General features: G+C 40.3%; 2 protein-coding genes across 6 annotated transcripts in view; both read right to left on the bottom strand.

The window, feature by feature from the left end:
- The window catches only part of LOC130911875 (gastrula zinc finger protein XlCGF57.1-like), a 262,137-nt gene that overhangs the window by 171,470 nt on the left and 66,728 nt on the right, over nt 1–23,939 (bottom strand). The window lies entirely within an intron of this gene.
- LOC130911851 (zinc finger protein ZFP2-like) overlaps nt 1–23,939 on the bottom strand; it is a 63,328-nt gene that overhangs the window by 37,985 nt on the left and 1,404 nt on the right. For 2 of the 5 annotated variants that reach the window (XM_057829457.1, XM_057829474.1), the window contains exons 1-4: nt 17,040–18,724; nt 16,679–16,779; nt 8,810–9,098; nt 1,280–1,519 (exon numbers count right to left, since the gene is read on the bottom strand). In XM_057829457.1, the coding sequence (XP_057685440.1) occupies nt 1,280–1,519; nt 8,810–9,020 (451 nt within the window). In that variant the 5' untranslated portion in view covers nt 9,021–9,098; nt 16,679–16,779; nt 17,040–18,724. Of the gene's footprint in view, nt 1–1,279; nt 1,520–8,809; nt 9,099–14,869; nt 14,939–15,020; nt 15,872–16,678; nt 16,780–17,039; nt 18,725–23,939 lie in introns of those variants that run through there. The other 3 variants (XM_057829467.1, XM_057829484.1, XM_057829494.1) reach the window with 3 other exon arrangements.

The raw sequence follows: 23,939 nt of genomic DNA, 5'->3' as shown, positions 1-23,939 counted from the left end.
CTTCCAGGTGAACCTTTTGCCTGGTGGGTTTGCGCGTGTTTTATCAACGTTGGCTTCGAACAAAATCTTTTATCACAAAGAGAGCAAACAAAAGGCTTTTTTCCAGTGTGTGTTCTTGTGTGTCTTGTCAACTCTTGCTTCGTACGAAATCTTGTATCGCAAAAAGAGCAGACGAAAGGCTTCTCTCCAGTGTGTTTCCTTGTGTGTCTTATTAATTGTGCTTTCTGGGCGAATCTTTTACCACAAAATGTGCAGACAAAAGGCTTTTCCCCTGTGTGCCTCCTCATATGTCTTGTTAATTCGTCCTTTGTACAATGTTTTTTATTGCAAAGAGAGCAGACGAAAGGCTTCTCTCCAGTGTGTGTCATCATGTGTCTTGTTAAGACATTCTTCCTGGAAAATCTTTTACTGCAGAAAGAGCAGACGAAAGGCTTTCCCTCAATGTGTGTCCTCGTGTGAAAACTTAAACTTTCCTTCCGGGGGAATCTTTTACTACAAAATGTGCAGCCAAAAGGCTTTTCTCCTGTGTGTGTCCTCGTGTGTATTCTTAAGCGTTCCTCCGAACGAAATTTTTTATCGCAAAGAGAGCAGGCGAAAGGCTTCTCTCCAGTGTGTGTCTTCGTGTGTCTTGTTAAGACATTCTTCCAGGAAAATCTTTTATCGCAAAGAGAGCAAACAAAAGGCTTATCTCTGGTGTGCGTTCTCGTGTGTCTTAAGTTTTCCTTCCTACGAAATATTTCATTGAAAACAGAGGAGACAATAGGCTCGTCCCTGGTGTGTGTTCTTGCGTGTATCGTTAAACATGTCTTCAGGGTGAATCTTTTACCACATAATGTGCAGACAAAGGGCTTTTCTCCAGTGTGTGTTCCTGCGTGTCTTGTTAAGTCATGCTTCGTACAAAATCTTTTATCGCAAGAAGAGCAGGTGAAAGGCTTCTCTCCAGTGTGTCTTCTTGTGTGTATGTTTAAATTTCCCTTCTGGGTGAATCTTTTACCACAAAGTGGGCAGACATAAGGCTTTTCTCCAGTGTGTGTATGAGTGTGTATGAGTAAATATTTCTTCGTAGTGAATGTTTTATTGCAAGTTGAGCAGGAAAAAGGTTTCCCACCCGCGCATTCTTTTGGGTCGCTTTTCAGTGATGACTTGTTTAAGGATTTCGAAGCATTTTGCTCAACTTCATCATCCTCCTCATCGGTGTTATAGTCAGAAGAGTGTGATGTTACGTCGTCGGTGTCCGAGTGCGGCGCTAAGACGTCGTCCGGTTGCGATCGTCCCTCACCTTTTGTTGTCAGGTGTTGAAACAAGCTCCTGCTTGCTCGTTTTGTTGCTCTGCTCTCTTCGCTTGGACATTCATCTTTTTCACTTTTTACACCGGCAGTCATTGGAAACTTGGAGGTTTCCTCTTCCTGTTTTTCTTTTTTAAAGCTGGGGTTATCTGGCTCCGCCTCCTGTTTGATGGACTCTTGTTTAACATGGGGGGGGTCGTGTTTCTCCGGGTGAAGAGCTTCCACTTTGACGTCTGTGGGACACAGGATAAAAATTGAAAAATCACGCTCTTGGAAACAGCTGACATTTCAAGTTTTCCAGGAGGAATTTGATTATTTTGGTGTATGTTTTATTTCATACTTTATGGATTCTGGGCTGTGAAAGAATATTAACTGGAGCAATACTTTCCTAAGAAAAAAGTAAATCCAAACACTGAAGGAAAATTATTATTTGTGAATAAAAACGAAAAACAAATGATCTAAATAGCACTTGTTGCGTTTTGCCCATATAGACCCTACTCACATGACGTCACAACCACGCCTCTGCGCCATGTTGTCCGTCTACTTGTCGTGTATATGCATTACCGCTACGTAAATTCCTCCTATTATGGCGTGTTTTTCTGCTCGTTAACATTAATAATCAAAATGGTGAAGGCGTGTGTGGCGGTTGGTTGCAATAACAGAGAAGATAGACGGAGAGACTTGAAGTTCTACCGTATTCCCAGAGACCCGGAGAGGAGAGCAAGATGGACCGCCGCAATTCGACGAGAAAACTGGGCTCCAAACGATTACCGCGGATTATGTAGTAGTCATTTTATATCTGGTAAGATGCATTTAATATATATTTAGAGGGTTTTGGGCTGACAACCACAATTAAGATCATTGCGAGGCTAATCACCGACAACATAGTTTCAAATTCAAGATGCTTATTTCTTCCACCATCATAACATTTTGAATAATATTTAGCTGGTACCAAGTGAAAGAAGCTGGCCTCGTCTACGGATCATCAGTTAAACAGGTGTGTCCAAACCTTTTGCAAAAGGGGCCAGATTTGGTGTGGTAAAAATGCGGGGGGCTACCTTGGCTGATTTATATAGAACAATATATTTAAACAAATGTTAGCAAGCCCTTCTGTGTGTCACATTTGCTTTATTATTTTTTTTAAATTCATAATTTCAACAGTCTCGTCTTTGTGGCGTTCTCTTTCGACACTCGGGCTCTTGCGAAACTGCGGTCAAGCCACCCTCCACTCGTTAAAACGAAGTCAAGCTAGCCGCCCCTCATTTTGTACATGTCAGCGTGTCGTTATTATCGCGTCACATCGAACTCTTTGAAAACAGCGACTGTCTCTTTGCAAATGAGGCAGACACAGTTGTTGCGTGTTTTATTGAAGAAATAGTCCAATATCCACCTATCCTTGAAGCGTCGGCCATCGCAGTCAACTTTTTTTTTTTTTTTTGGATTGTCGCCATTTTAGAAATCACACAGGGTAATGTTGCTTAGAGTGCTGCTCTTAATGTTTTTCAAAGTTTCGTGAGAATAGGCCGAGTTTCTGTGGACAAGATAGTTGTAGATATCAGGGTAGCAGATGTCAGGCAGAGAGGGCGAAGACAGCGGGTCGAAAAATATCGATTTAGGCATCAAATATGGATCTGGCGAATGGATAGACTGAAGCTTTTCCACATAACGCCTTTTATGCAACGCATCCAATGAGTTTACCGCGTCTGAAAGCACTGGGGCTTCCACGAATTGCTCTATAAACTGAACGACTAATTGAAACCATTGCGAATAGGGCTAAACAGAGACGGACAATATGGCGGCCGGATACAGCGACACGTCATTCTGTGAAGTCGGTGAGTAGGGTCTATAGTTACACAAACACATTCATATCATTTTCCCAAACAAATATCTCTAAAATTTTCAACACTGTTGACCTCTTGGGATTCAAGCCCACTTCAAAGCAAATGAACCACCATGAAGCTTTGAACCAATTGGCTGAAAAGCCTCGTTGCTTCAATAACAGTTTATATAGATGACATTGTGCTGTGAAACAATATACCAAGATAAGAAAAAAAAATTACATGGTATATTGAGAAAAAGTCTTTGCTAAATGGTAGCGGCAACTGTCTCGGACGTTGCACTTGAAAATAATTAACACCTGTGGCTTACAAACTAGAAAACAAAGCAGCTACATCATATGGTGTCTCTTCTGTGTCTCCCAAAACGTGTCCACAAGCTTGAATTTGTTGTTCCTTAATGTATTTATTTATAATTGAGAATATATTTTTTTTCAATTTCATAAAATTTGTTGATATTTTTTTCATAACAATGACGTGAGGTTGAAGAGCTACGTAAGTACGTGTCCTGGACAACAGTAACATAACGAAAAGATTGCCATTTTTCACCTGACGAGACGACAACGCAACAGTTTCTGTCATATGTTTGTGTTCATTTTCTTACTGTACGTGTAATACGTCAGCCTTTATTGTATCATTGTTTGAGTCGTGTCACATGTGCAGCGCGGGGTTTTGGATGTGCTGCAAAGCTAGGCAGCCCTTCTGGCTTGCTTGTTTCGAGACACATGGTAAGCTGTTTTCTTATCTTGGCATGAGAGAATACCCAATGTTGCTTTAGCCATTAAAGGTCTGCGCGAAGTGATCATCACACACTAAATTTAACTCGCAGCATTAGCATAGCATTCTCATTAGCTTTAGCAATTAGTGTGGCGAGCGTCGTCTTAAATTGAACTTTTACATTCAGTTCGTGGCGTCCAAGTGGGTTTAATTCATTGAAAATGTACCGTTTTCCTGGCGAGTAAGTAATATGACTAAGTCAGGGATTCTCCTTATAGACGCTTAAGTATATGCTCGTCTGTCAATGTTTCCTCAAAATTGTTGGAAACCTTTGTTCCCACTAAAAATTTTGAATTTTACAGACGAAAACATTTTGAGCAAGTATTTTCGTCCAAAAGAAAGACGAAAATTAAAAAGGCTGCCAAAAACAATGTTATTTTTATTTTAATTTATTAAAAGCACGATACCACAGTCGTCCAATGAAGTAAATTAATGCAATGCAAAGAGTACTGGTATATATAACCAATATTTATAGTACAGACCGTTAAAAACAGTTCACAAAAATTGAAGTAAGTCAGTCAGTAATGAACAACAATATTTGCTAGTAATCATAAAAAGGTCCAGTAAATCTACAATGAAGCAGATTCCAAATGATTACAATGCACAAGACGAATATATAAATCTTCCCGAAAATTATTCAGATAACGTTTGGAAATTGGACAAACAACAACAGAAAGAAGTCAAGCATCAAAGAAGGCCCGGAGTGGCTAATTGGGAGGACCGGGACAAAACCCGGTGGGCCAGCCTGACGTTTGGTCCGGTCGAAAATAGACATTTTTAAAGAAGCTGTTGTTAAGATCGTTTCTAACATCACTAACGTAACCCCCGACCCCCTTTGCGCGTTAAATTATGGCTATTTCAGCATCCTGTAGTTATGAATTCAAGACCCCGTGACACGCTTTCAATGCCGCGAGCTCTATGAGAGAGTATCATCCTATTGACTTGATCCTGGTATAGCTTAATTTTAGATTTTAATGGCCAAATGGGGCACGCTGAGGCAGCGTAACAAGCGTGAACCCATCTGGCTGCAATTAAAAATTGTAATCGCGCGACAGCATGATTATTATAACTAGAGATGTCCCGATCCGATATTTGGATCGGATCGAACGCCGATGTGGGCAAAAAAATGCGCATCGGTATCGGATTGGCTGACACGGAAAAATTCCGATCCTGTTTTTTTTTTTTTAAGTCCGGTGCGGGTTTTCCAGCGCACCAATTTACATAATACATTCCAGTTTTTGCTTTGATTTCCCTAAAATCCGGTCCGCATTTTACGGCAAACCTTCAACACACTACATTACCGTCTCCCAATTTCCCGAGAGACTTTATCGGTAAAAATGTCAGCTGTGTGGGATCATTTCACCTTAAAGGACGACAAAGACGAAGAGGCAGAGTGCAACATATGCCACAACAAAGTCTAGCGTGGTGGTAAAGCTGTAAGACGTTTTAATACAACCAACCTAATCAAGCATTTAGCGAAATACCACCACAAACAACATAAGGAGTATCATGTTAAGAAAACCGAAAACAAAAAGACAGGTCCTACGCAACTAAAACTGGCAGAAACTTTTGCTATGCGTGACAAACTGGCACTCGACAGTCCCAAAGCCCAGGGAATAACGAGAGTCATTGCCGAAGAATTCATTCTGGATGACGAGCCATTATCTCTCGTGCGTAAAGACGCACCATCCAACACTTAGAACCACGGTACAACATGCCCAGCTGTCATTACATCCTTGAGCGATTCAGCCGTGGAAGATTCGAGAACAATTCACAAACATCCAAATTCCGATTATTGAAATATGTCGTATAAAACGGAACTAATACACAGCGCGGTCTTCGGGACGCAATGAGAAACGGACTGCATTGCGTCCCGAGAGTAAACATCATGCTTGTCATAGACCCGGGTAATGCCAATGCTCAACTCACGGCTTTAGCTCAACTCATGCCGCTGGATAAAAAACACAAGAATACCTGACTGCTGCTGACAGCCGCTACAAACTACGTCAACATCGTTTTACTGTAGATAATAGATATCATATGTATATAGAACGAGATGCAAAACAACAGACTTGACGGCGTTAGCAACACTGAAGTATGGAAAACTAGATGTGTTAGTAAACAGCTGCCATCTTAAAGCAGGAGACTTCCCTAGTAGGCTGTTGTGAAGCTTCCAAGCGAACCTAATTAACTTTTTATCTAAAATACTCCTAAATCGGCAAAATCTTGACTTGAATCTATCTTCAAAACAGTTTTAAAACTTTCACATGTCGAAAGCAGACAGAAGGGAAATTATGGAATAACGGGAGCATTTTAACAACAGTTGATTCGCAAAATTAAATGAATTGAATGTAGTTTAAAGCTGCTGATACAGAATAGGGACTTGAGTATTTTATATACTGTTTTAAAATGTTAACTTGGTACTGAAATAATCGTTTAAACCTGAGAGGCTTTTTATACAATTTTTGTAACTAATGCACGAAACATTAAAAGCGTCTAATAGCTTGGTGGGTTTGTGGGATTTTCCACCAAGGTTGTTCGTGTGTTTTGCTTTTTAAAGACAGTTTACAACAGCGGTCTCAAACCGACTCCACAAAGGGCCGCAGTGGGTCCTGGTTTTTGTTCCAACAGATCCAGCACAAACAGTTCAACCAATGAGGTTTCTACTAACATAAGCAGCACCTGATTGCAATCAACTGATTACACTTGTAAGAAACCAGATTGGTGAAAAGGTATTTGTCTCGTTTGGTTGGAATGAAATCCAGTACCCCCTGCGGCCCTTTGAGGACCGGTTTGAGACCACTGGTTTACAATATTATTTGCACGTTTTACTGACTATGCCATTTCTGTTTGTTATTTAGAATGTTTTGTGTTTGACACTGAGTAAACAGGTCAGTTTCTTGTTACCAACCGTTGTGTGTTATTCAAACTCACCTAATTCAGCTTGCTAGTTGTTATCAAGAGAACTAAAACCCTTTTCAACATGAGTCTGACAACAAAGTAAGGAGGCTAAATAACTTTAAACTTTAATACATGCTTAGATAGGTCGATATCGGCCAGTATCGGTATCAGACCCGAAGTGCAAAACAATATTGGTATCGGATCGGAAGTGCAAAAACCTGGATCGGGACATCCCTAATTATAAAATTACAGCGTCGCCTCGCTGCTTCGCGCTTCAAACATCGCACCCTCAGTCCATCGCGGATTTTTTTCAGGTTAAAAAAAAGCAGGAGTTTATCGCCGTGTCCTATCCGATCACGTACAGCCTCTCACTCTCCCTCCTGAAGCTTTTCTTTCTCAGCAGGCAACTGCAGCTTGTTAAACAATGAGTGACAAGGGAGCTGCTTTGAACTTACCGAAGAAGCTCGGGAGTACAACCTTTCAAAGGCGCCGACTCGTTTAACTTGTTAAACATTGGCTGTAGTGTGCTATGGCAACTCACTGTGATTTCCGATGCTATATCTGAACAAATACATTAAAGACATCCCATTTTCTAATGTAAATAAGCTAAGGCTTCTCTCCAGTGTGTGTCTTTTGAGTGTTTGTTCAAACTTGCCTTATGAGTGAATTGTTTACCACAAGCTGTGCAGCCAAAAGGCTTCTCTCCAGTGTGTGTTTTAATGTGACGGTTTAGTAGTGCTTTACGAGAGAATCTTTTATGGCAAACTGAGCAGGGAAACGGCTTTTCTCCAGTGTGTGTCATTGTGTGTTTGTTTAAACTATCCTTCTCAGCGAATCGTTTATCACAAACTATGCAGCCAAAAGGCTTCTCCCCGGTGTGTGTTCGCATGTGTCTTTTTAAGTTATATTTCAGAGAACATGTTTTATCACAAAGTGAGCAGGTAAAAGGTTTCCGAACCGCTTTTGTGTCTCTTTCCAATGACGATTTGTTTAAGTATTTTGAAGCATTTGGGTCAAAGTCTTTATCCTCCTCATCAGTGTTAAAATCAGAAGAGTGTGACGTTTCATCATCGCTGTCCGAGAGCGGCGCTAACAAACCGTCAGGTTGCGATCGTCCCTCTCCATTTGTTGTCAGGTGTTGAAATGAGCTGTCGCTCGAAAGTTTCGCTGTTCCGCTCTCTTTGATTGAAACTTCGTCTTCTTCATTCTTCACACTGACAGTCATTTGAAACTTAGGGATTTCATCTTCCTGTCCCTCTTTAATGCTATGAGTTTCTGGCTCAGTGTGTGTGACTGTGTGTTTGGTTAAATTTCTCTTGTCAGAGAATTGTTTACCACAAAATGTGCAGAGAAAAGGCTTTTCCCCGGTGTGTGTACGAGTGTGTGTTGTCAACGAAGGCTTCCAAGAAAATCTTTTATTGCAAAGTGTGCAGGCGAAAGGCTTTTCCCCAGTGTGTGTCCTTGTGTGATTGTTTAAATCTAACTTCGTTAAGTATCTTTTATCACAAAGAGAGCAGGGAAAAGGCTTCTCTCCAGTGTGTGTGGCTGAGTGTTTGTTTAAATTTCCCTTCTCAGCGAATCGTTTATCACAAACTGTGCAGCCAAAAGGCTTCTCTCCAGTGTGTGTTTTAATGTGACAGTTTAGTTGTGCTTTCCGAGAGAATCTTTTATGGCAATCTGAGCAGGGAAAAGGCTTTTCTCCAGTGTGTGTCATTGTGTGTTTCTTTAAACTTCCCTTCTCAGCAAATCGTTTACCACAAGATGTGCAGATGAAAGGCTTCTCCCCAGTGTGTCTATGCATGTGTCTTTTTAATTGACGTTTCCCAGAATATGTTTTATCACAAAGTGAGCAGCTAAAAGGCTTCCCAACCGCTTTTGTGTCTCTTTTCAATGATGACTTGTTTAAGCATTTTGAAGCATTTAGGTCAAAGTATTTATCTTCCTCATCAGTGTTAAAATCAGAAGCGTGTGAAGTTACGTCGTCACTGTCTGAGAGCAGCGCTAACAAACCGTCAGGTTGCGATCGTCCATCTCCTTTTGTTGGCAGGTGTTGAAATGAGCTGTCACTCGTAGGTTTCGCTGCTCCGATCTCTTCGATTGGATCTTCATTTTCTTCACTCTTCACACTGACAGTCATTGGAAACTTGGGGATTTCATCTTCCTGTTTTTCTTCTTTAATGCTGGGGGTCTCTGGCTCCTCCTCCTGTTTGATGTACGGCATCTCCGACTCCTCCTGTTTAACGTGGAGGGGATCGGGCTTTTGAAGGTGAAGCTCTTTAACAGTAACGTCTTCTGGTCACTGGAAATGGAAAAATATCACGTGATTGGTTAATTTCAAGCTTTGCTCAGTCTCCCGCCGTGATTTTCATGTTGTGTATTTTTACCGACACTAAGGACTTGTTCAGACTGGCAGCCAAAATTGGATTTTTAGCCCATCCGGGCAGTTTCGAACTAGTGACGGCCTCGTGTGAGGAGTTCAGCGTCAAGCTATTCATTGTATATTTGTAACAGGACTTAGTGATGCACGATAATACATTTTTCAACCGATATCGATAACCGATAATTTCCTGCCCCTTCCACCCGATAACCGATAATGTCATGCCGATAATTCTATTCAAATATGACTGTAAAATTTTAAAGTATACAAAGATCTAATGCTACTGTGCAAAAATGTAATTTAGTGCTATTTTTTTCCACATCAAATGTGAACAAGTAGTAAATTCCAACATCTAAACAATGGCAATGACATTGGTAAGCTTTTGGCAACAATTACTTAGAGAGTAAACATCCAAGTCGCACAAAAATGCCTTTAAAAGTCAGCCATTCCTAACATATATCACATTACTACACTGCAAAAACACCTTAAAACTAGCAGAATTGGACAAAACTGTTGATTGCGCACATTTGGAGGCTAAATCAAGTATATAATTATCGGATTGCATTATCAGTTGAATTTCATTTTATCTGGATTATCTGTGTGACGTCATAATTGCCATTATCGGCCAATAATTATCGGTGACCGATGTTATCGTGCATCTCAAACAGGACTTCTCAGCAAAAGTGAGCAGTGGACGGTCGTCTTGGGCGGAACGGCAAGCTGGAATGAATTTGCGCCGAGAGCCGGGACCCAAAATAGAGACTTGCTGTATTTTCAGAGCACTGCAGCGCTGATGTCAATAACGCTTCAAATAGAAGAGGTGCAGGCTTACTTACATCTGTGCTATCAGGCAGTTTTGGAAGATGTATACGGGTTGTTACAGGGTTATAACGTACTCGATTTACACGATTTTGACTTTACGACGGAGGAGTTTCATCCGCCAATTTTTTCCCAGTCTTTTTTTTTTCACTAACAGTATCTTTTTGTACCTCACAGTATCTTATTTTTTACTTTATTAACCCTTAAGCCTCCTCAAGTTGTAATTATGTCACCCATGTGCCACTAATTGGTCTCGTTTGAAAGTGCGGAAGTTGAGGTTTACTCCCGTTTTTCCCCCGTTTACTCCCGAAAAATCCAACGTTCAATTCAAGTGCATTCATTCAGTGGAGAAAAAAATCCCACATAAAGAAATAATTATTTGACATCAAATAAGGTGTGTCACAATTTTTAGCACCCCTGGTGTTAATACTTTGTACAACCCCCTTTTAATAACAAAACAAGGTCTGGGGACTGAGATGGCCATGGGAGGAGCTTGATTTTGTGTCTGGTGAACCATTTCTGTGTAGATTTGGCCATATGTCTAGGGTCATTGTCTTGCTGAAAGACCCAGTGACGACCCATCTTCAGCTTTCGGGCAGAGGGCAACAGATTTTGGTTTAAAATGTCCCGGTATTTCAAAGCATTCATGATGCCATCCACCCTAACAAGGTTCCCAGGCCTTTGTAAGCGAAACAGTCCCACAGCATCACTGACCCACCCCCATACTTCACAGTGGGTATGAGGTGCTTTTCAGCATGCGCATCTTTCGTGGCACGCCAGACCCACTTAGAGTGTTTGTTGCCAAAAAGCTCAATCTTGGTCCCATCTGACCAAAGCACAGAGTCCCAGGCTTCAACTGGGACCGTGTGCTGTGGGGCTGTTTCAATTGCTGTTAAAATTGCTCCCGTTATTGCATTAGTTCCCTTCTGTCTACTTTCGACATGTGAAAGTTTTAAAACTGTTTCATCATTTAAAAATAGATTGAAGTCAAGATTTTGCCGATTTAGGAGTATTTTAGATAAAAAGTTACTTAGGTTCGCTAGGAAGGTTCTCTACAACAGAGCCTTTCTAAGACATCTTCTGCTTTAAGATAGCGGCTATTTACTAAAGCATCTAGTGCCGTGTCTGTCATTTTGCATCTAGTTCTAATATATATACACACATATATATATATATATATATATATATATATATACACAGTGGAGAGAACAAGTATTTGATACACTGACAATGGGAAAACCCATTGGCAGTGTATCAAATACTTGTTCTCCCCACTGTATATGTGATATCTACTAGAGCTGAAACGAATACTCGAGCCACTCGAGTTTAAAAACTGATCCGAGTCATTTTATGCACCCCGAGGAAATGACAGACTCGGCCGCGTCTGGGCAGCGTTAGTAAACAGCCGCCATCTTTAAGCAGTAGACTTCTCAGCGCTAATAAATATAACGTTACCGTCACTCGCTCTCGTAACGTTAGCCCTTCAGAGGGCTAGGTTTCTATTGATTATGACCACTGTCAATGCGTGGCTAACGTGTCTTACATACATGCTTTATTTAATCTGTAAAACACAGCGCTGTAGAGTGATGAGGGTGTGAAATTAAAACATAATAAAGCTAACTGTCAGTTTTAGCTCAGTAGTCAGTGCTGAATAAAACACCAAGTAGCACTGGTCCCTAATCTGCTCCAATACAGCAGGTATCATACATTTATTTTGAACACTGCAAAAACTCATAATCCTTTCAATACTTAAAGTTTAGACTATCTTAAAACTTAACTAGATCTTAAAAATAGCTTGACACAAATGGAAATTCAATTGAAACACGTGGAAAAAAACACATAGCTTTCAAGTGATGTGTGTTATTAAGCGCAATTACATTTTTAGGGAAGATATGTTTTATATAAGATCTAGAAGTTTTTTGAGTGAAAGTGAATTTTTTTTCTAATCACATCTGAGATGCAATTGTTGGCTGTTTTCAACAATGTACATCGAAAACAAAGACATTGATTGACTGAAAATGGTTCAATATTGGATTAAATTTCTTTTTTTCTCATGTATATATATATAATTGCTCTTTACCTAAAATAAATGTTTTATCCGATTACTCAATTAATCGATAGAATTGTCTAGGGTTGTTCCGAACATGTTTTTTTGCTCCCGATCGTTTTAGTTTGAGTATCTGCCGATCCCGATATTTCCCGATCCGATTGCTTTTTTTTTGCTCCCGATTCAATTCCAATCATTCCCGATAATTTTTCCCGATCATATACATTTTGGCAATGCATTAAGAAAAAAATGAATAAAATTCGGACGAATATATGCATTCAACGTACAGTACATAAGTACTGTATTTGTTCATTATGACAATAAATCCTCAAGATGGCATTTACATTATTTACATTCTTTCTGTGAGAGGGATCCACGGATAGAAAGACTTGTAATTCTTAAAGGATAAATGTGACTTTGTATATTGTGACTAAATATTGCCATCTAGTGGATTTTTATGAGCTTTCAGTAAATGATACTGCAGCCATTTAACTTCTGCCCAAATGCATGATGGGAAGTGCAACCATGACTGTGCGTAATGGTGCCAATTGATATATCTTCTCAGCGTTGGGAAATAAAATAGGGTGTTGAGAAAAAGATCAACTACTACCTTTCTTCCCCACATTGCTTCCCACGATAATTCTAATCGTTGAGAGAGGGATTGTAAAGCCTAAGTTATACTCCCACGTTGCGGTGACAGCGCAGCAACTACGGCGTCATTTGACATTCAATAGTTCCGCGGTGAGGGAACGCGTTGCTCTGTAAATCACCGCCAAGCCGCTAGAGGGATGTGGCGTTATGTTTGTATGGTTTTTGGGCATGCTCGTTGACTTCCGCTAGTCGGAGAAAAAATAAACAATGCAAGATGGAACTCTTGAAAGTAAATATTCTGCTCATCAACACTGAATAAATATTGAACATACAAATGTTGAGGGGCAGGCGACGCAGAAGATGGTTTCGAGGCGGTCTGGCCGACTTTTGATGCCGCACAGAGAGTTTTAGACTCGGGTGGAGAGAGCTAGCTGTGGCGGCTAGCTTCAAACCAGCGTCGAGCACTGCATTCAAGGTCTGCAAAGCACTCCAGCCCGATTTGATTCCCGTGTCCTACAACCAGCCAGTGGGAAGCCATAGCAGATTTCTGGCATCTATGGAACTTCCCAAACTGCGTCGGGAGCCTTGATTTTAACGTTATCATAAATAGCACCGAGGCACTCTAAATCAGTGATGATGTATCGCGTGTGAACTGTCTGTTATTTAAAATTAAAGATCAAAACAAATCTTTTGACACCAAATCTGTGCTTTACTCTTCATATACTTGAAGTGTGACACGTAAATAAGTCACAGACTCACAGCAAATATATGTACACAATAAATGATAAAGTGCACCAACCAAAAATACGACAAAGTGATAAAAAGTCGGGAGTTTTTGGCCGACTGGGTCACTGCTTCGTGTGGCCACTCGATTCCGAACACACACGTCTCGGTTCTTCTTCCATTTTTCTTTTTTTTAATCGCCGACCTTGCCATTTGGCACTCACAATAATGTCTCGACGAGACTTGCTCTTCGATGATACTCCCGTCGGTCCATTTTTGCATGTAGAAAATAATGTTTGATTCTATTCTACAATGGCGGTGATTTGGCGCTAAACCGGAAACAACAGTCTGAGCGGACCAATCACAGTCCGTTTTCGCGTTACGCGACGCGAAGGTTAGAAACAGGGCCGGAGTGGGACTCATTTTCGGCCCTGGAATTTCATGCCTCAGACCGGCCCACTCATTTAAAATTATGTCATTATGCATACACGTGTTAAGTTCAGTGTTCTCTAAAGCCGTGTACTGTAATTCTGTGTATTCCAATTCAGTGCAGGTAATGGTTGTTTAACAAGGTGGCTCTATTTTAACAAGTGCAACACAACATATTTTGAACAAATTTAAAAATGGATACATTTGAAAAATAAATTAGGCCAGTCAAACGATTAAAATTTTTGATCAAGTTAATTACAGCTTAAAAATTAATCGTAATTAATCGCAATTCAAACCATCTATAAAATATGCCATATTTTTCTGTAAATTATTGTTGGAATGGAAAGATAAGACACAAGATGGATATAAACATTCAACATAAGGTACATAAGGACTGTATTTGTTTATTATAACAATAAATCAACAAGATGGCATTAACATTATGAACATTCTGTTAAAGCCATCCATGGATAGAAAGACTTGTAGTTCTTAAAAGATAAATGTTAGTACAAGTTATAGAAATTTTATATTAAAAACCCCTCTTAATGTTTTCGTTTTAATAAAATTTGTAAAATTTTCAATCAAAAAATAAACTAGTAGCCCGCCATTGTTGATGTCAATAATTACTTACACAATGCTCATGGGTGCTGAATCCTATAAAATCAGTCACACCCAAGCGCCAGCAGAGGGCGGCAAAACTCCATAAAACACAATTAACAAGTGGGCATGTCATTGTACTGTCATTTAAATCTGTCTGAGCAGGGCATGTGCGTTAATTGCGTCAAATATTTTAACGTGATTCATTTAAAAAATTATTTACCGCCCGTTAACCCGATAATTTTGACAGCCCTAAAATAAATGAATCAATAAGACCTTTTCTGCAACATCAAATATTAACAAAATGAGTGCTTACAGATAAAACAAACATAGCAACATAACAATATGAAAAATAAAGAATACGTATTGCACATTGTAACAACTTCTAATGATACTATTATCCATTTTCCATTTCCACTTTAAAAACGCCACGTAAATGATTACATTAATTCTAATGTTAACTCGCTGAACGACATGGCAATCCTACCTTCCAGCTCTGCACCTGTGGTGTGTTCATTATGGCTAATGCTTGCTGCTACATATCCCTTGTGAGGTGCTACAAGAAGCCAAAGTTTCCACAATTACATATTGTCGTATCACACGGTGCAAGTTGCATTTTATTCGCCATCTGGCCTTACCACTTTCGTTGTAATCCTCTGTAGTTTGAGGCAGCAAGGTCGCTGCATGAAAAAAAATAGCTATTTTTGCGCATTTTGCCGATTCTTTCACGAGTGCTTTTCTCTTTTTAATTCTTATTTTTCAGCGCCACCCTTGCTCTTTTTATCCATCCGAGCACCGAATTAGCAGCTAATTTGGCTCAATACAGACTACAATTAGGGGGCGGAGCTGCATGCTGTATTTTTCGTCTGCACACGTGAGGATGAGTCTGGAAAAAAAATTACTTTTTTTTTTTTTTTTTTTTTTTTTTTTTTTTTAAGACGGCCCACAGGGACAGCGGTAACAGAATGTAAGTTATACTCAGTGACACTGTCACAAATAAATACCAAACAAAAAATGATAACAGTGTAATTTTTTTTTTTTTTTTTTTTAATAAAACCCGGACCGGCCCATCTGGCCGGCCGGCCCTTCTGGAATCGTCCAGAAGCTCCCGATTAGTCACTCCGGGCCTGGTTAGAAAACTCAAGAGGCGCGCGTCAGGCTACGGCGTAGGGTCGTAACTCGGGTCTTCCTTGACGGCGCAGGAAGTATAACTCGGCCTTAAGGCTTTAGCCAATTAAAAAAAGGCTTCAAAGGCTGCCAAAATTCTCTCTACTCATTTTACGTTGCTTTTTCGCTCCATGTGTTCGTACTACGGTGCCATTATAGATTGAATGCGACAATGCGTGAGTGGGTAGTGTAGCGCATGCGTTCATTGCGTTAAATATTTTAATGTTATTTCACCCATCGACGCGATAAATTTGACAGCCCTGCTTTAAGCCAAAACTAAAGACTCTGGACGAGTGTAAGACATTTTGTCTGTAGCGTTAAATACAATTAGAAAACGATTTAATTAAAATATATATATATATATATATATATATATATATATATATATATATTTAAAAAAGGCATGTCCGATATTTTTTTGCCGATTCCGATACTTTGAAAATGACGTGATCGGGCCCGATCGATCGGCATCCCGATCGATCGACATCTTTAGAATTTTCAGTCGATTACTCGATTACTAAAATATTTGATGGCTGCAGCCCTAATATCTAACATGTCTACCATATCTTGTGGGTGTAGTTTGTAGGCTATCGGCTACAACGGGTATTATTGGAGCTACCTAGCATCGCGTCATTCAACCAATATAATAACACATAGTAACGCACGCCTTTCTATCCTCAGTAACGGTAACGGCTTTGCCAAGATGAGAAAAGTAATTAATTAGATTATTCACTACTGAAAAAAATATCGCCGTTATATTGTAACGTAGCTATTAACAACACTGCTACTAACCCCTATGTTTCATTATTTCTTTCACTGCCATTAATGAGAGATATACAATTGTTAATTCATTATACATCCCTTCCGTTTGAAATGGGGGGGACGGCAGCAAATGAACGAAAGTGCCACCTTCCCAGTTCATATGGTTTGGACATCAAGTAGTGATCAACTCATTAAAAATCACAACAGACGGATGAAAATAGCTTGTTTTGTTGAAGATTATCCTTATTATTGTATGTCAAGTCAGATATGGGAATTCAGCACCACAGTCACAATCACTGATCATGGTCACATCAAAGCAAGTCTGATATTGCATAAAAAAGTAAAACAACTGATCTTGTGATCTTACCTTCATTTCCTTTTGTTTTTCAGTTGCTCGTCGTGGCCTGGATTTCCACTCCTCGTCTCTACTCTTTAGCAGGATGTTTTATTTTTTTTTATTGTGTTGGCCTTTAAAACAAGTCGAAAAGCGTCTCATAAAATTTACATATAATCCCTCCAATGTTAACCGAGAGACCTGCCCCCCCCCCTTAAAACAAAATTTACAAGTGGAAATAAGGTAAAGCATTCGAAATGCGTTCACGTGTCTTAGCTCGCTAGCTAAGCTAAACAAAACAAAGTCATGGAAAGCATCGACATAAAGCCAAACGATTTCCACTAAGCTTTAAGATGGGACGTTTTAGTCCACTAAATGCTTACTTGGTACTTACCCGAAGAGAATACTTTGAAAGAGCTCGTTTGGTTGGAAGAATGAACACGAAAGAACGGCAAGTCCCGGATAGGTCAAGAGAGAGAGAGTACTTCCGGAGCAGTGCTTCACTGAAAACAGAGTCGTGTAATTACCTGGCCTTTCCTTTGGAAAGATCAGGTAGTGAGATTCTCCAGCCTCCTCCTATATGTTATTCTGGGTTTTTTTTTTGAATGGGAATCCTTCGTCCAGCCGCGCAGCCCGAATCGCTTGACCGATCGGCACCATTCAAGTATCGACACGTCCGGAATTTTCGCGCGACGCAGGGACTTTTTCAAAAGTCCCCGAAAAATTTTCCGTTTGCCCGTAAACGGCAATTTTCCGAAAAAAAAAAGCAATTTTCAAAATGTATCTAGTCCTACAATTTTTTACCAAATCACATAATTTAGGTATAAAAAATTCCGGGACGGTGAGGGGCATAAAAGTTATTAACACAATTTGGAAAAAATTTACGGTTCCCCAGAAATTTGACAAAAACTTGCCCATTCATTTTTAATGAGAAAAAAAAAAAGTTTCAAAGTTTCTAGTCCTACAATTTTTCACCAAATCACACAATCTGGGCATCAAAAATTCCAGGACGGGGAGGGGAAAAAAGGTTATTAACACAATTTGGAAAAAAATATACGGTTCCCCGGAAATTTGCCAAAAACCTGCCTATTCATTTTTAATGGGGAAAAAAGACAAGTTTCAAACTGTTACTAGTCCGTCAATTTTTGACGAAAACACACAAGATGGGCGTCAAAAATTCCGGGATGGCGAAATTTTTTTGGATAAAATGTAAGGTTTCCGGGCAATTTGCCAAAAACTAGCCCATTCATTTTTAATGGGAAACAAAGAAGAGTTTAAAAATGTATCTAGTCCTTCAATTTTTGACCAAATCACATAATTTGGGCATCAAAAATTCCGTGACGGTGAGAGGCATAAAAGTTGTATACAGAATTTTGATAAAAATTACGGTCCCCCGGAAATTTTTCAAAAACTGTCCCATTCATTTCTAATGAGAACATTTCCCATTCACTTACAATGGGATTTCCAATTGAATTTTTTACATTGCATTGATGCCATTGACGGCCATGCATGTCGAATCTATTGATGCCAATGTACTTGGATTCAATTGACTTTTTGGATGTCGATGCCATTGACGGCCATGGACGTCCAAAATGTTTCCCATTCATTTTCAATGGGGAAAAAACTAAATTTCCCCAAATCAACAGATAATGACCAGATATCAATAGGACCTGTCCCCAAACATCCCTGACTCCATTGACGCTTATAGGGGGTGCTGCCATTGACGTCCATGGACGTCCAAATTTTTTCCCATTCATTTTCAATGGGAAATGTTTTTTTTTCCCACAATCAACAGAAAATGACCAGATATCAATAGGACGTGTCCCCCAAACTTCCCCAATTCCATTGACGCTTATGAAGGCTGGCGCCATTGACGGCCATGGACATCCAAATTTCCCATTCATTTTCTAATGGCATTTCAGCATGTTTTTACATTTTATTGACGCCAATGTACTTGGATTCCATTGAATCCTATGTAAGTTGATACCATTGACGTCCATGGACGTCCAAATTTTTTCCCATTCATTTTCAATGGGAACATTTTTTTCCCCCCAAATCAACAGAAAATGACTAGATATCAATAGGACGTGTCCCCCAAATGTCCGCGATTGCATTGCCGCTTATGGAGGGTGATGCCATTGACGTCCATGGACGTCCAAACTTCCCATTCATTTCCAATGGCATTTCTTCATGTTTGTTCATTCTATTGATGCCATTGACGTCCATGGACGTCCAAATTTTTCCCCATTCATTTTCAATGGGAATTTTTTTTCCCCCCGAAAATCAACAGATAATGACCAGATATCAATAGGACATGTCCCCCAAACTTCCCCAATTCCATTGATGCTTATTAAGGGTGCCGCCATTGGCGGCCATGGATGTCCAAATTTCCCATTCATTTCTAATGGGATTTAATTTGTTTAATGCCATTGATAGGCATGTTTGTCCATTCTATTGATAGCCTTGGGCGGGGCTACGATCTGTATAGCCACACAGGAAAGACCAGGTGTAATTTCTCCAGAAATTGCAGTTTCTAGTTCAAAGTATAAAACACATTCTGTATCACACAAGTAACTTCAGGACAATATTCAAAGTGTATGTATTTATTTTTTTAATCCATAAAAGTCGTGAGGGTGGGACTGGAATGGAGAACAATGAATATACCCTACCCACCGACGTCACAAAACCACGTGCTCGCTGTATGGTTCCGCCCACTTGTCCGTCATTTTGTCTCTGTATTAGCATTGGTTTCAATTGATCGAGGAATTTAAAATGCATTTCATGGAAGACCCGGTGCTTTCTGATGCCGTAAACTCACTGGATGTGTTGCATAAAAGGCGTTATGTGGAAAAGCTTCGTTCTATACAGTCGGCAGATCCATATTTGACGCCTAAATCGATGATTTTTGACCGGCTGCCTTCGCCGTCTCTGCCTGACCCTGATATTTACAACTATCTTGTCCACACAAAATCAGCCTATTCTCACGAAAGTTTGAAAAACTTTAAGAGCTTGGAGGCTTATAAATGCTACGTTGCTGGTTGGGTGAAACAGGTCCTCGTACACGAAAATTCGGCAGGAATCTTGTGCTCGGAAGGTGAGTTACGAAACTTTCAATTCAAAATCTTTTGTTCTTGCTAACATCCACTGTCAAGTCTAATGTATTTCATGTCATTTGTCAATGGAGCTAGGGCTTTTAATGTTTATATGGATTAGCGATAGCACTCTCACTACATACATACGTGTATGTTGTCGGCGATTAGCCTAGCAATGATCTTAATTGTGGTTGTCAGCCCAAAACCCTCTAAATATATATTAAATGCATCTTACCAGATATAAAATGACTACTACATAATCTGTGGTAATCGTTTGGAGCCCAGTTTTCTCGTCGAATTGCAGCAGCCCATCTCGCTCTCTCCTCTCCGTGTCTCTCGGAATCCAGTAGAACTTCAAGTCTCTCCGTCTATCTTCTCTGTTATTGCAACCGACCGCCACACACGCCTTCACCATTTTGATTATTAATGTTAACGAGCAGAAAAACACGCCGTAAATAGGAGGAATGTACGTAGCCGTAACAGGTCAACACGATGTGTTGACGGACAAGTGGGCGGCACCAGTCAGGAGAGCGGAGTTGTGACGTCACGTGGGTAGGGTCTATACCATCTCACCAACTTGTGGTTTGCATTCTTCTTCTACGTTTTATCGAATCAAGAAACAAAACGACCACAAGATGGCGCGCTTTACAAAGCGATAAAGACAGATTTTTTTTTTTTTAAATGGCGTACCGCAAGCAACACGTCACTTCCGCTCATTAATATTCATCAATAGTCACCGTTTGTCCCTAATAGGAAATGAATGGAAATCGTGTACGAAGGAGATGTTTACACAGTTAAACCTACCAATTCTCTCCGAAATTATGTGCCTGGTGCCAAATTCACTGGCAAAGATGTGGAAGAACATAAAAATGTTCAGTTAAAGAGATGGCTTTAGTGTCGAAGGCTGAAAAAGATGAAAAAAACGAGCCGACATAAGCATAGCCTTAGCTTTTTTATCGACGCGACTGACAATGACATTCTCCTGTTTCAACAAGCTATCCTTTACCATCAGCCCTGTCTTTCTTATATATCCTCTGGTTGTCCTACGTGTCTTACCGTTCTTGGGGGTAATTTAGTTAGCTTTGTGTAGCGATCGCAAATGCTACTCAGTGACAGCCAACGAACACTTTGAATTTTTTCATGATAACACATCCTAATCCTATGATTTATTTACACTTCCCCCTTACTAAAGTTGTTTTATTTATATACATATATATATATATATATATATATATATATATATATAACAGAAACGGTGACAGTGACAGTCAGATATCATTGTAATTCTTTTCAGGTCATTCATTGTCAGACAGAAGCAGTATGGCACAACGTTACGCTAAAAAAATAGTTAAAAATATAAAAATGGCTTACCTCTTTGTCCTCTGAAAGACCATGCCAACCCAACATAATGTTTACTGCATATGAAATGTGAATGGATTCACCGAGCTGGTGTTAAAGTCCGCGCAAGTTGATTCGGTCTTCACATTTTTACCTCCCGAGTTCTGGTTTCCGGAAACGTATGAAGAAAACATCCTTCATGTGTCGTAATGTCTAGAGTCGTTTCTACAAGTTCCAAAAAAGCAATGCGTGATCGGCATGTTCGTTTGTGAAAGATTACTGGCGAAAAGTAGCACTAATTGCTTTGTGTCTATGCGAGGGCGGGTCTATAATGTCCCACTTCGGCTTTACTTCCGCTTTACGATGTGACGTCACGGTCTAAAAATAGCATGCGTACGGTACGCCACTGAACAATATACACACACAAAACAAAGCACTCAAGTATCTACATCAAATACAATATTATAGATTGAGCATAACCGAACATCCAATGGCAACGACAACAACAACCACCACAACAAACATAAAAGTAAACAACAACAAAAAAATCAACTTTTTTCTCTTGAGAGAACTTCCTAAACCAACTTAAAATGTTTGAATAAAGAAAACAAATGATGGGCCTTCCCATCGATCACATTCAAAACTTTGCAATATATAGAGAAATCATTTCTCCAGTGAGCCATACGCGGTTTGGTTTTAAAAAACCTACACTTATGAACAAAAATTTTCCCCATAAGCAATATTACATTTAAAACAAATTCTAAATTTTTATCCTTCAGATAAACACCAAATAAAATTGTTTCATCCGTCAGGGGTAGATCAATATTCTTAGATTGCAGCCATTCGTTTAATTGAATCCAGAAGGAATGAACAACATTACAGTGAAAAAATATATGACTTAAATTTTCTAAATCTACATCACAAAAAGTAGTTATTCGCTTCAAAACCAAATTTCAGTCTTAAAAATTCTTTCGTTGGGTAAATTTCGTTCAAAATCTTGAATTGGACCGCCTTCGCTTGAGGATGCACCGGAAATGAAACATAATTTTTTCGTATACTTTTAATCTTATCGATCTCAAATCATTTCAAAATATACTGTATATCCTCCTAATTGTATTCGGAAAATATTCATATATCAACAATTTCCTGACAACTTTGTTAATACATTTACTATCCCAAAAATCCTGCCCCCCAATGTATAATTTCCTCAGATTCTGAGAGACTCGAGAGTTCTGCACATCCTCCTTCACCATTGTTTTGCTGTCATTGGGATTGCATTCATTCACTTTGTGAATTCTTTTAGACTACACTGTATTTGGTATTTATGATAAAGACAGAATTGACGACAAGAAACATAACCTATGGTTGTTGCAGTTGTCTGTCACTACCCGATCGTGACGGCCTACCGGATCGCGACGGACTGCTACTGCGCTTGCGCAAACCAACGCCATTTTCTCCCGACGGATGACGGGAATATTTTCACTGGACCAGGGTCGGATTGGCTCACGGTTTGGCGGGAGTGATGGCAGAGGGAAGTGACGAAGTCGGAAGTGAGATGGAGGGGATGGGATGTCAAACGGCGAACCGGGAAAATGCCGGGTGGAGTAAGGTGGGTGAACGGCAGTTAAACCGGAAAAAGCGCAAGAAATCGGAAAAGGAGACGAGGAGAAGGGAATTGGAGTGTTTGGAGTCGAGTAGTGACGGTGAACGCGGTGATCGAGAAAGACAAAGCGACGAATACAAGGTATTTGTGAAGCTGGCGCAGGAAGGAGCGTCGTTTGGTGAGTGGAACCCGATTAAACTGTCTAAAGCAATCCATAGGGCTATAGGGGAATCGAAGTCGGTAAAACAACTGCGGAATGGATCGCTGTTAATATTGTGCCAGAACGGAGTGCAACAGGGGAAGACACTGCGGCTGACTAGAATTGACGGGAAAGAGGTGATTTGTTCATTGCCGGATGAGAGACGCCTGAACAGGGGAGTGATTACTGGAATCCCTACGAGTGTGACTGTGGACCAGATTAAAGAAAATGTGAAGGGGGCTGAGGTGGCAGAGGTCGTCCGATTGAAGGCTAATAGGAATGGGAATAAAGTTGACAGTTTATCGGTTATGCTTAAGTTTGAGGGGGGATCGCTGCCTACTAAAGTGTTCTTGGGGTATTTTAGTTATGAAGTGCGACCATTTGTTCCTCCTCCACTGCGGTGCTATAAGTGTCAAAGGTTTGGTCATATTGCGGCAGTGTGTAAGGGGAAGCTCAGGTGCGGAAGGTGTGCGGGGGAGCATGAGTATGGGAAGTGTGGGGATAAGGCTCGACTGAAGTGCTGTAATTGTGGTGGGGAGCATGCCTCAGCGTATAGGGGCTGTGAGGTTAGTCAGAGAGCAGCGGAGATACAAAGGATGCGGGTTACGCAGGGAACTCGTACGCTGATGCGGCAAAGAAAGTGGGGACAAGGCGACTGGACGGTACTGACATAGCGGCGTTAGGGGATAATGGAGCGTGCGTGGGCGGTGTCAAAATGAATGAAGACTCTCTAATAGTGAGTAAGAGGGACTTCGTTTTGTTTATGGTTGAGGCGATAAATTGTACTGCGCAGACAAGTAGCAAAACTGAGAAAATCAAGATTATTGTTAAAGCGGCTGAGAAATATCTGAATATTAAGGATCTACGTTGGGAAGTTGTAACGGAAAAACTGGCGGGGGAGACTCTGAGCTCACAAGTGTGGAATGGTGGGCCGTCATGTGCTTAGTTTTGATGCAATGGAATGCTCGAAGCCTTATAGCCAATGGCCAGGAGATGAAGAGGTTTGTGGCGGAATTGAGGGTGGAACCACATGTTATTTGCATCCAGGAAACGTGGTTAAAG

This window comes from Corythoichthys intestinalis, chromosome 1 (assembly GCF_030265065.1).
Source record: "Corythoichthys intestinalis isolate RoL2023-P3 chromosome 1, ASM3026506v1, whole genome shotgun sequence".
NCBI lineage: Eukaryota > Metazoa > Chordata > Actinopteri > Syngnathiformes > Syngnathidae > Corythoichthys > Corythoichthys intestinalis.
Note: the sequence above shows the minus strand (reverse complement) of the source record. Positions and strands in the feature narration are given on the sequence as shown.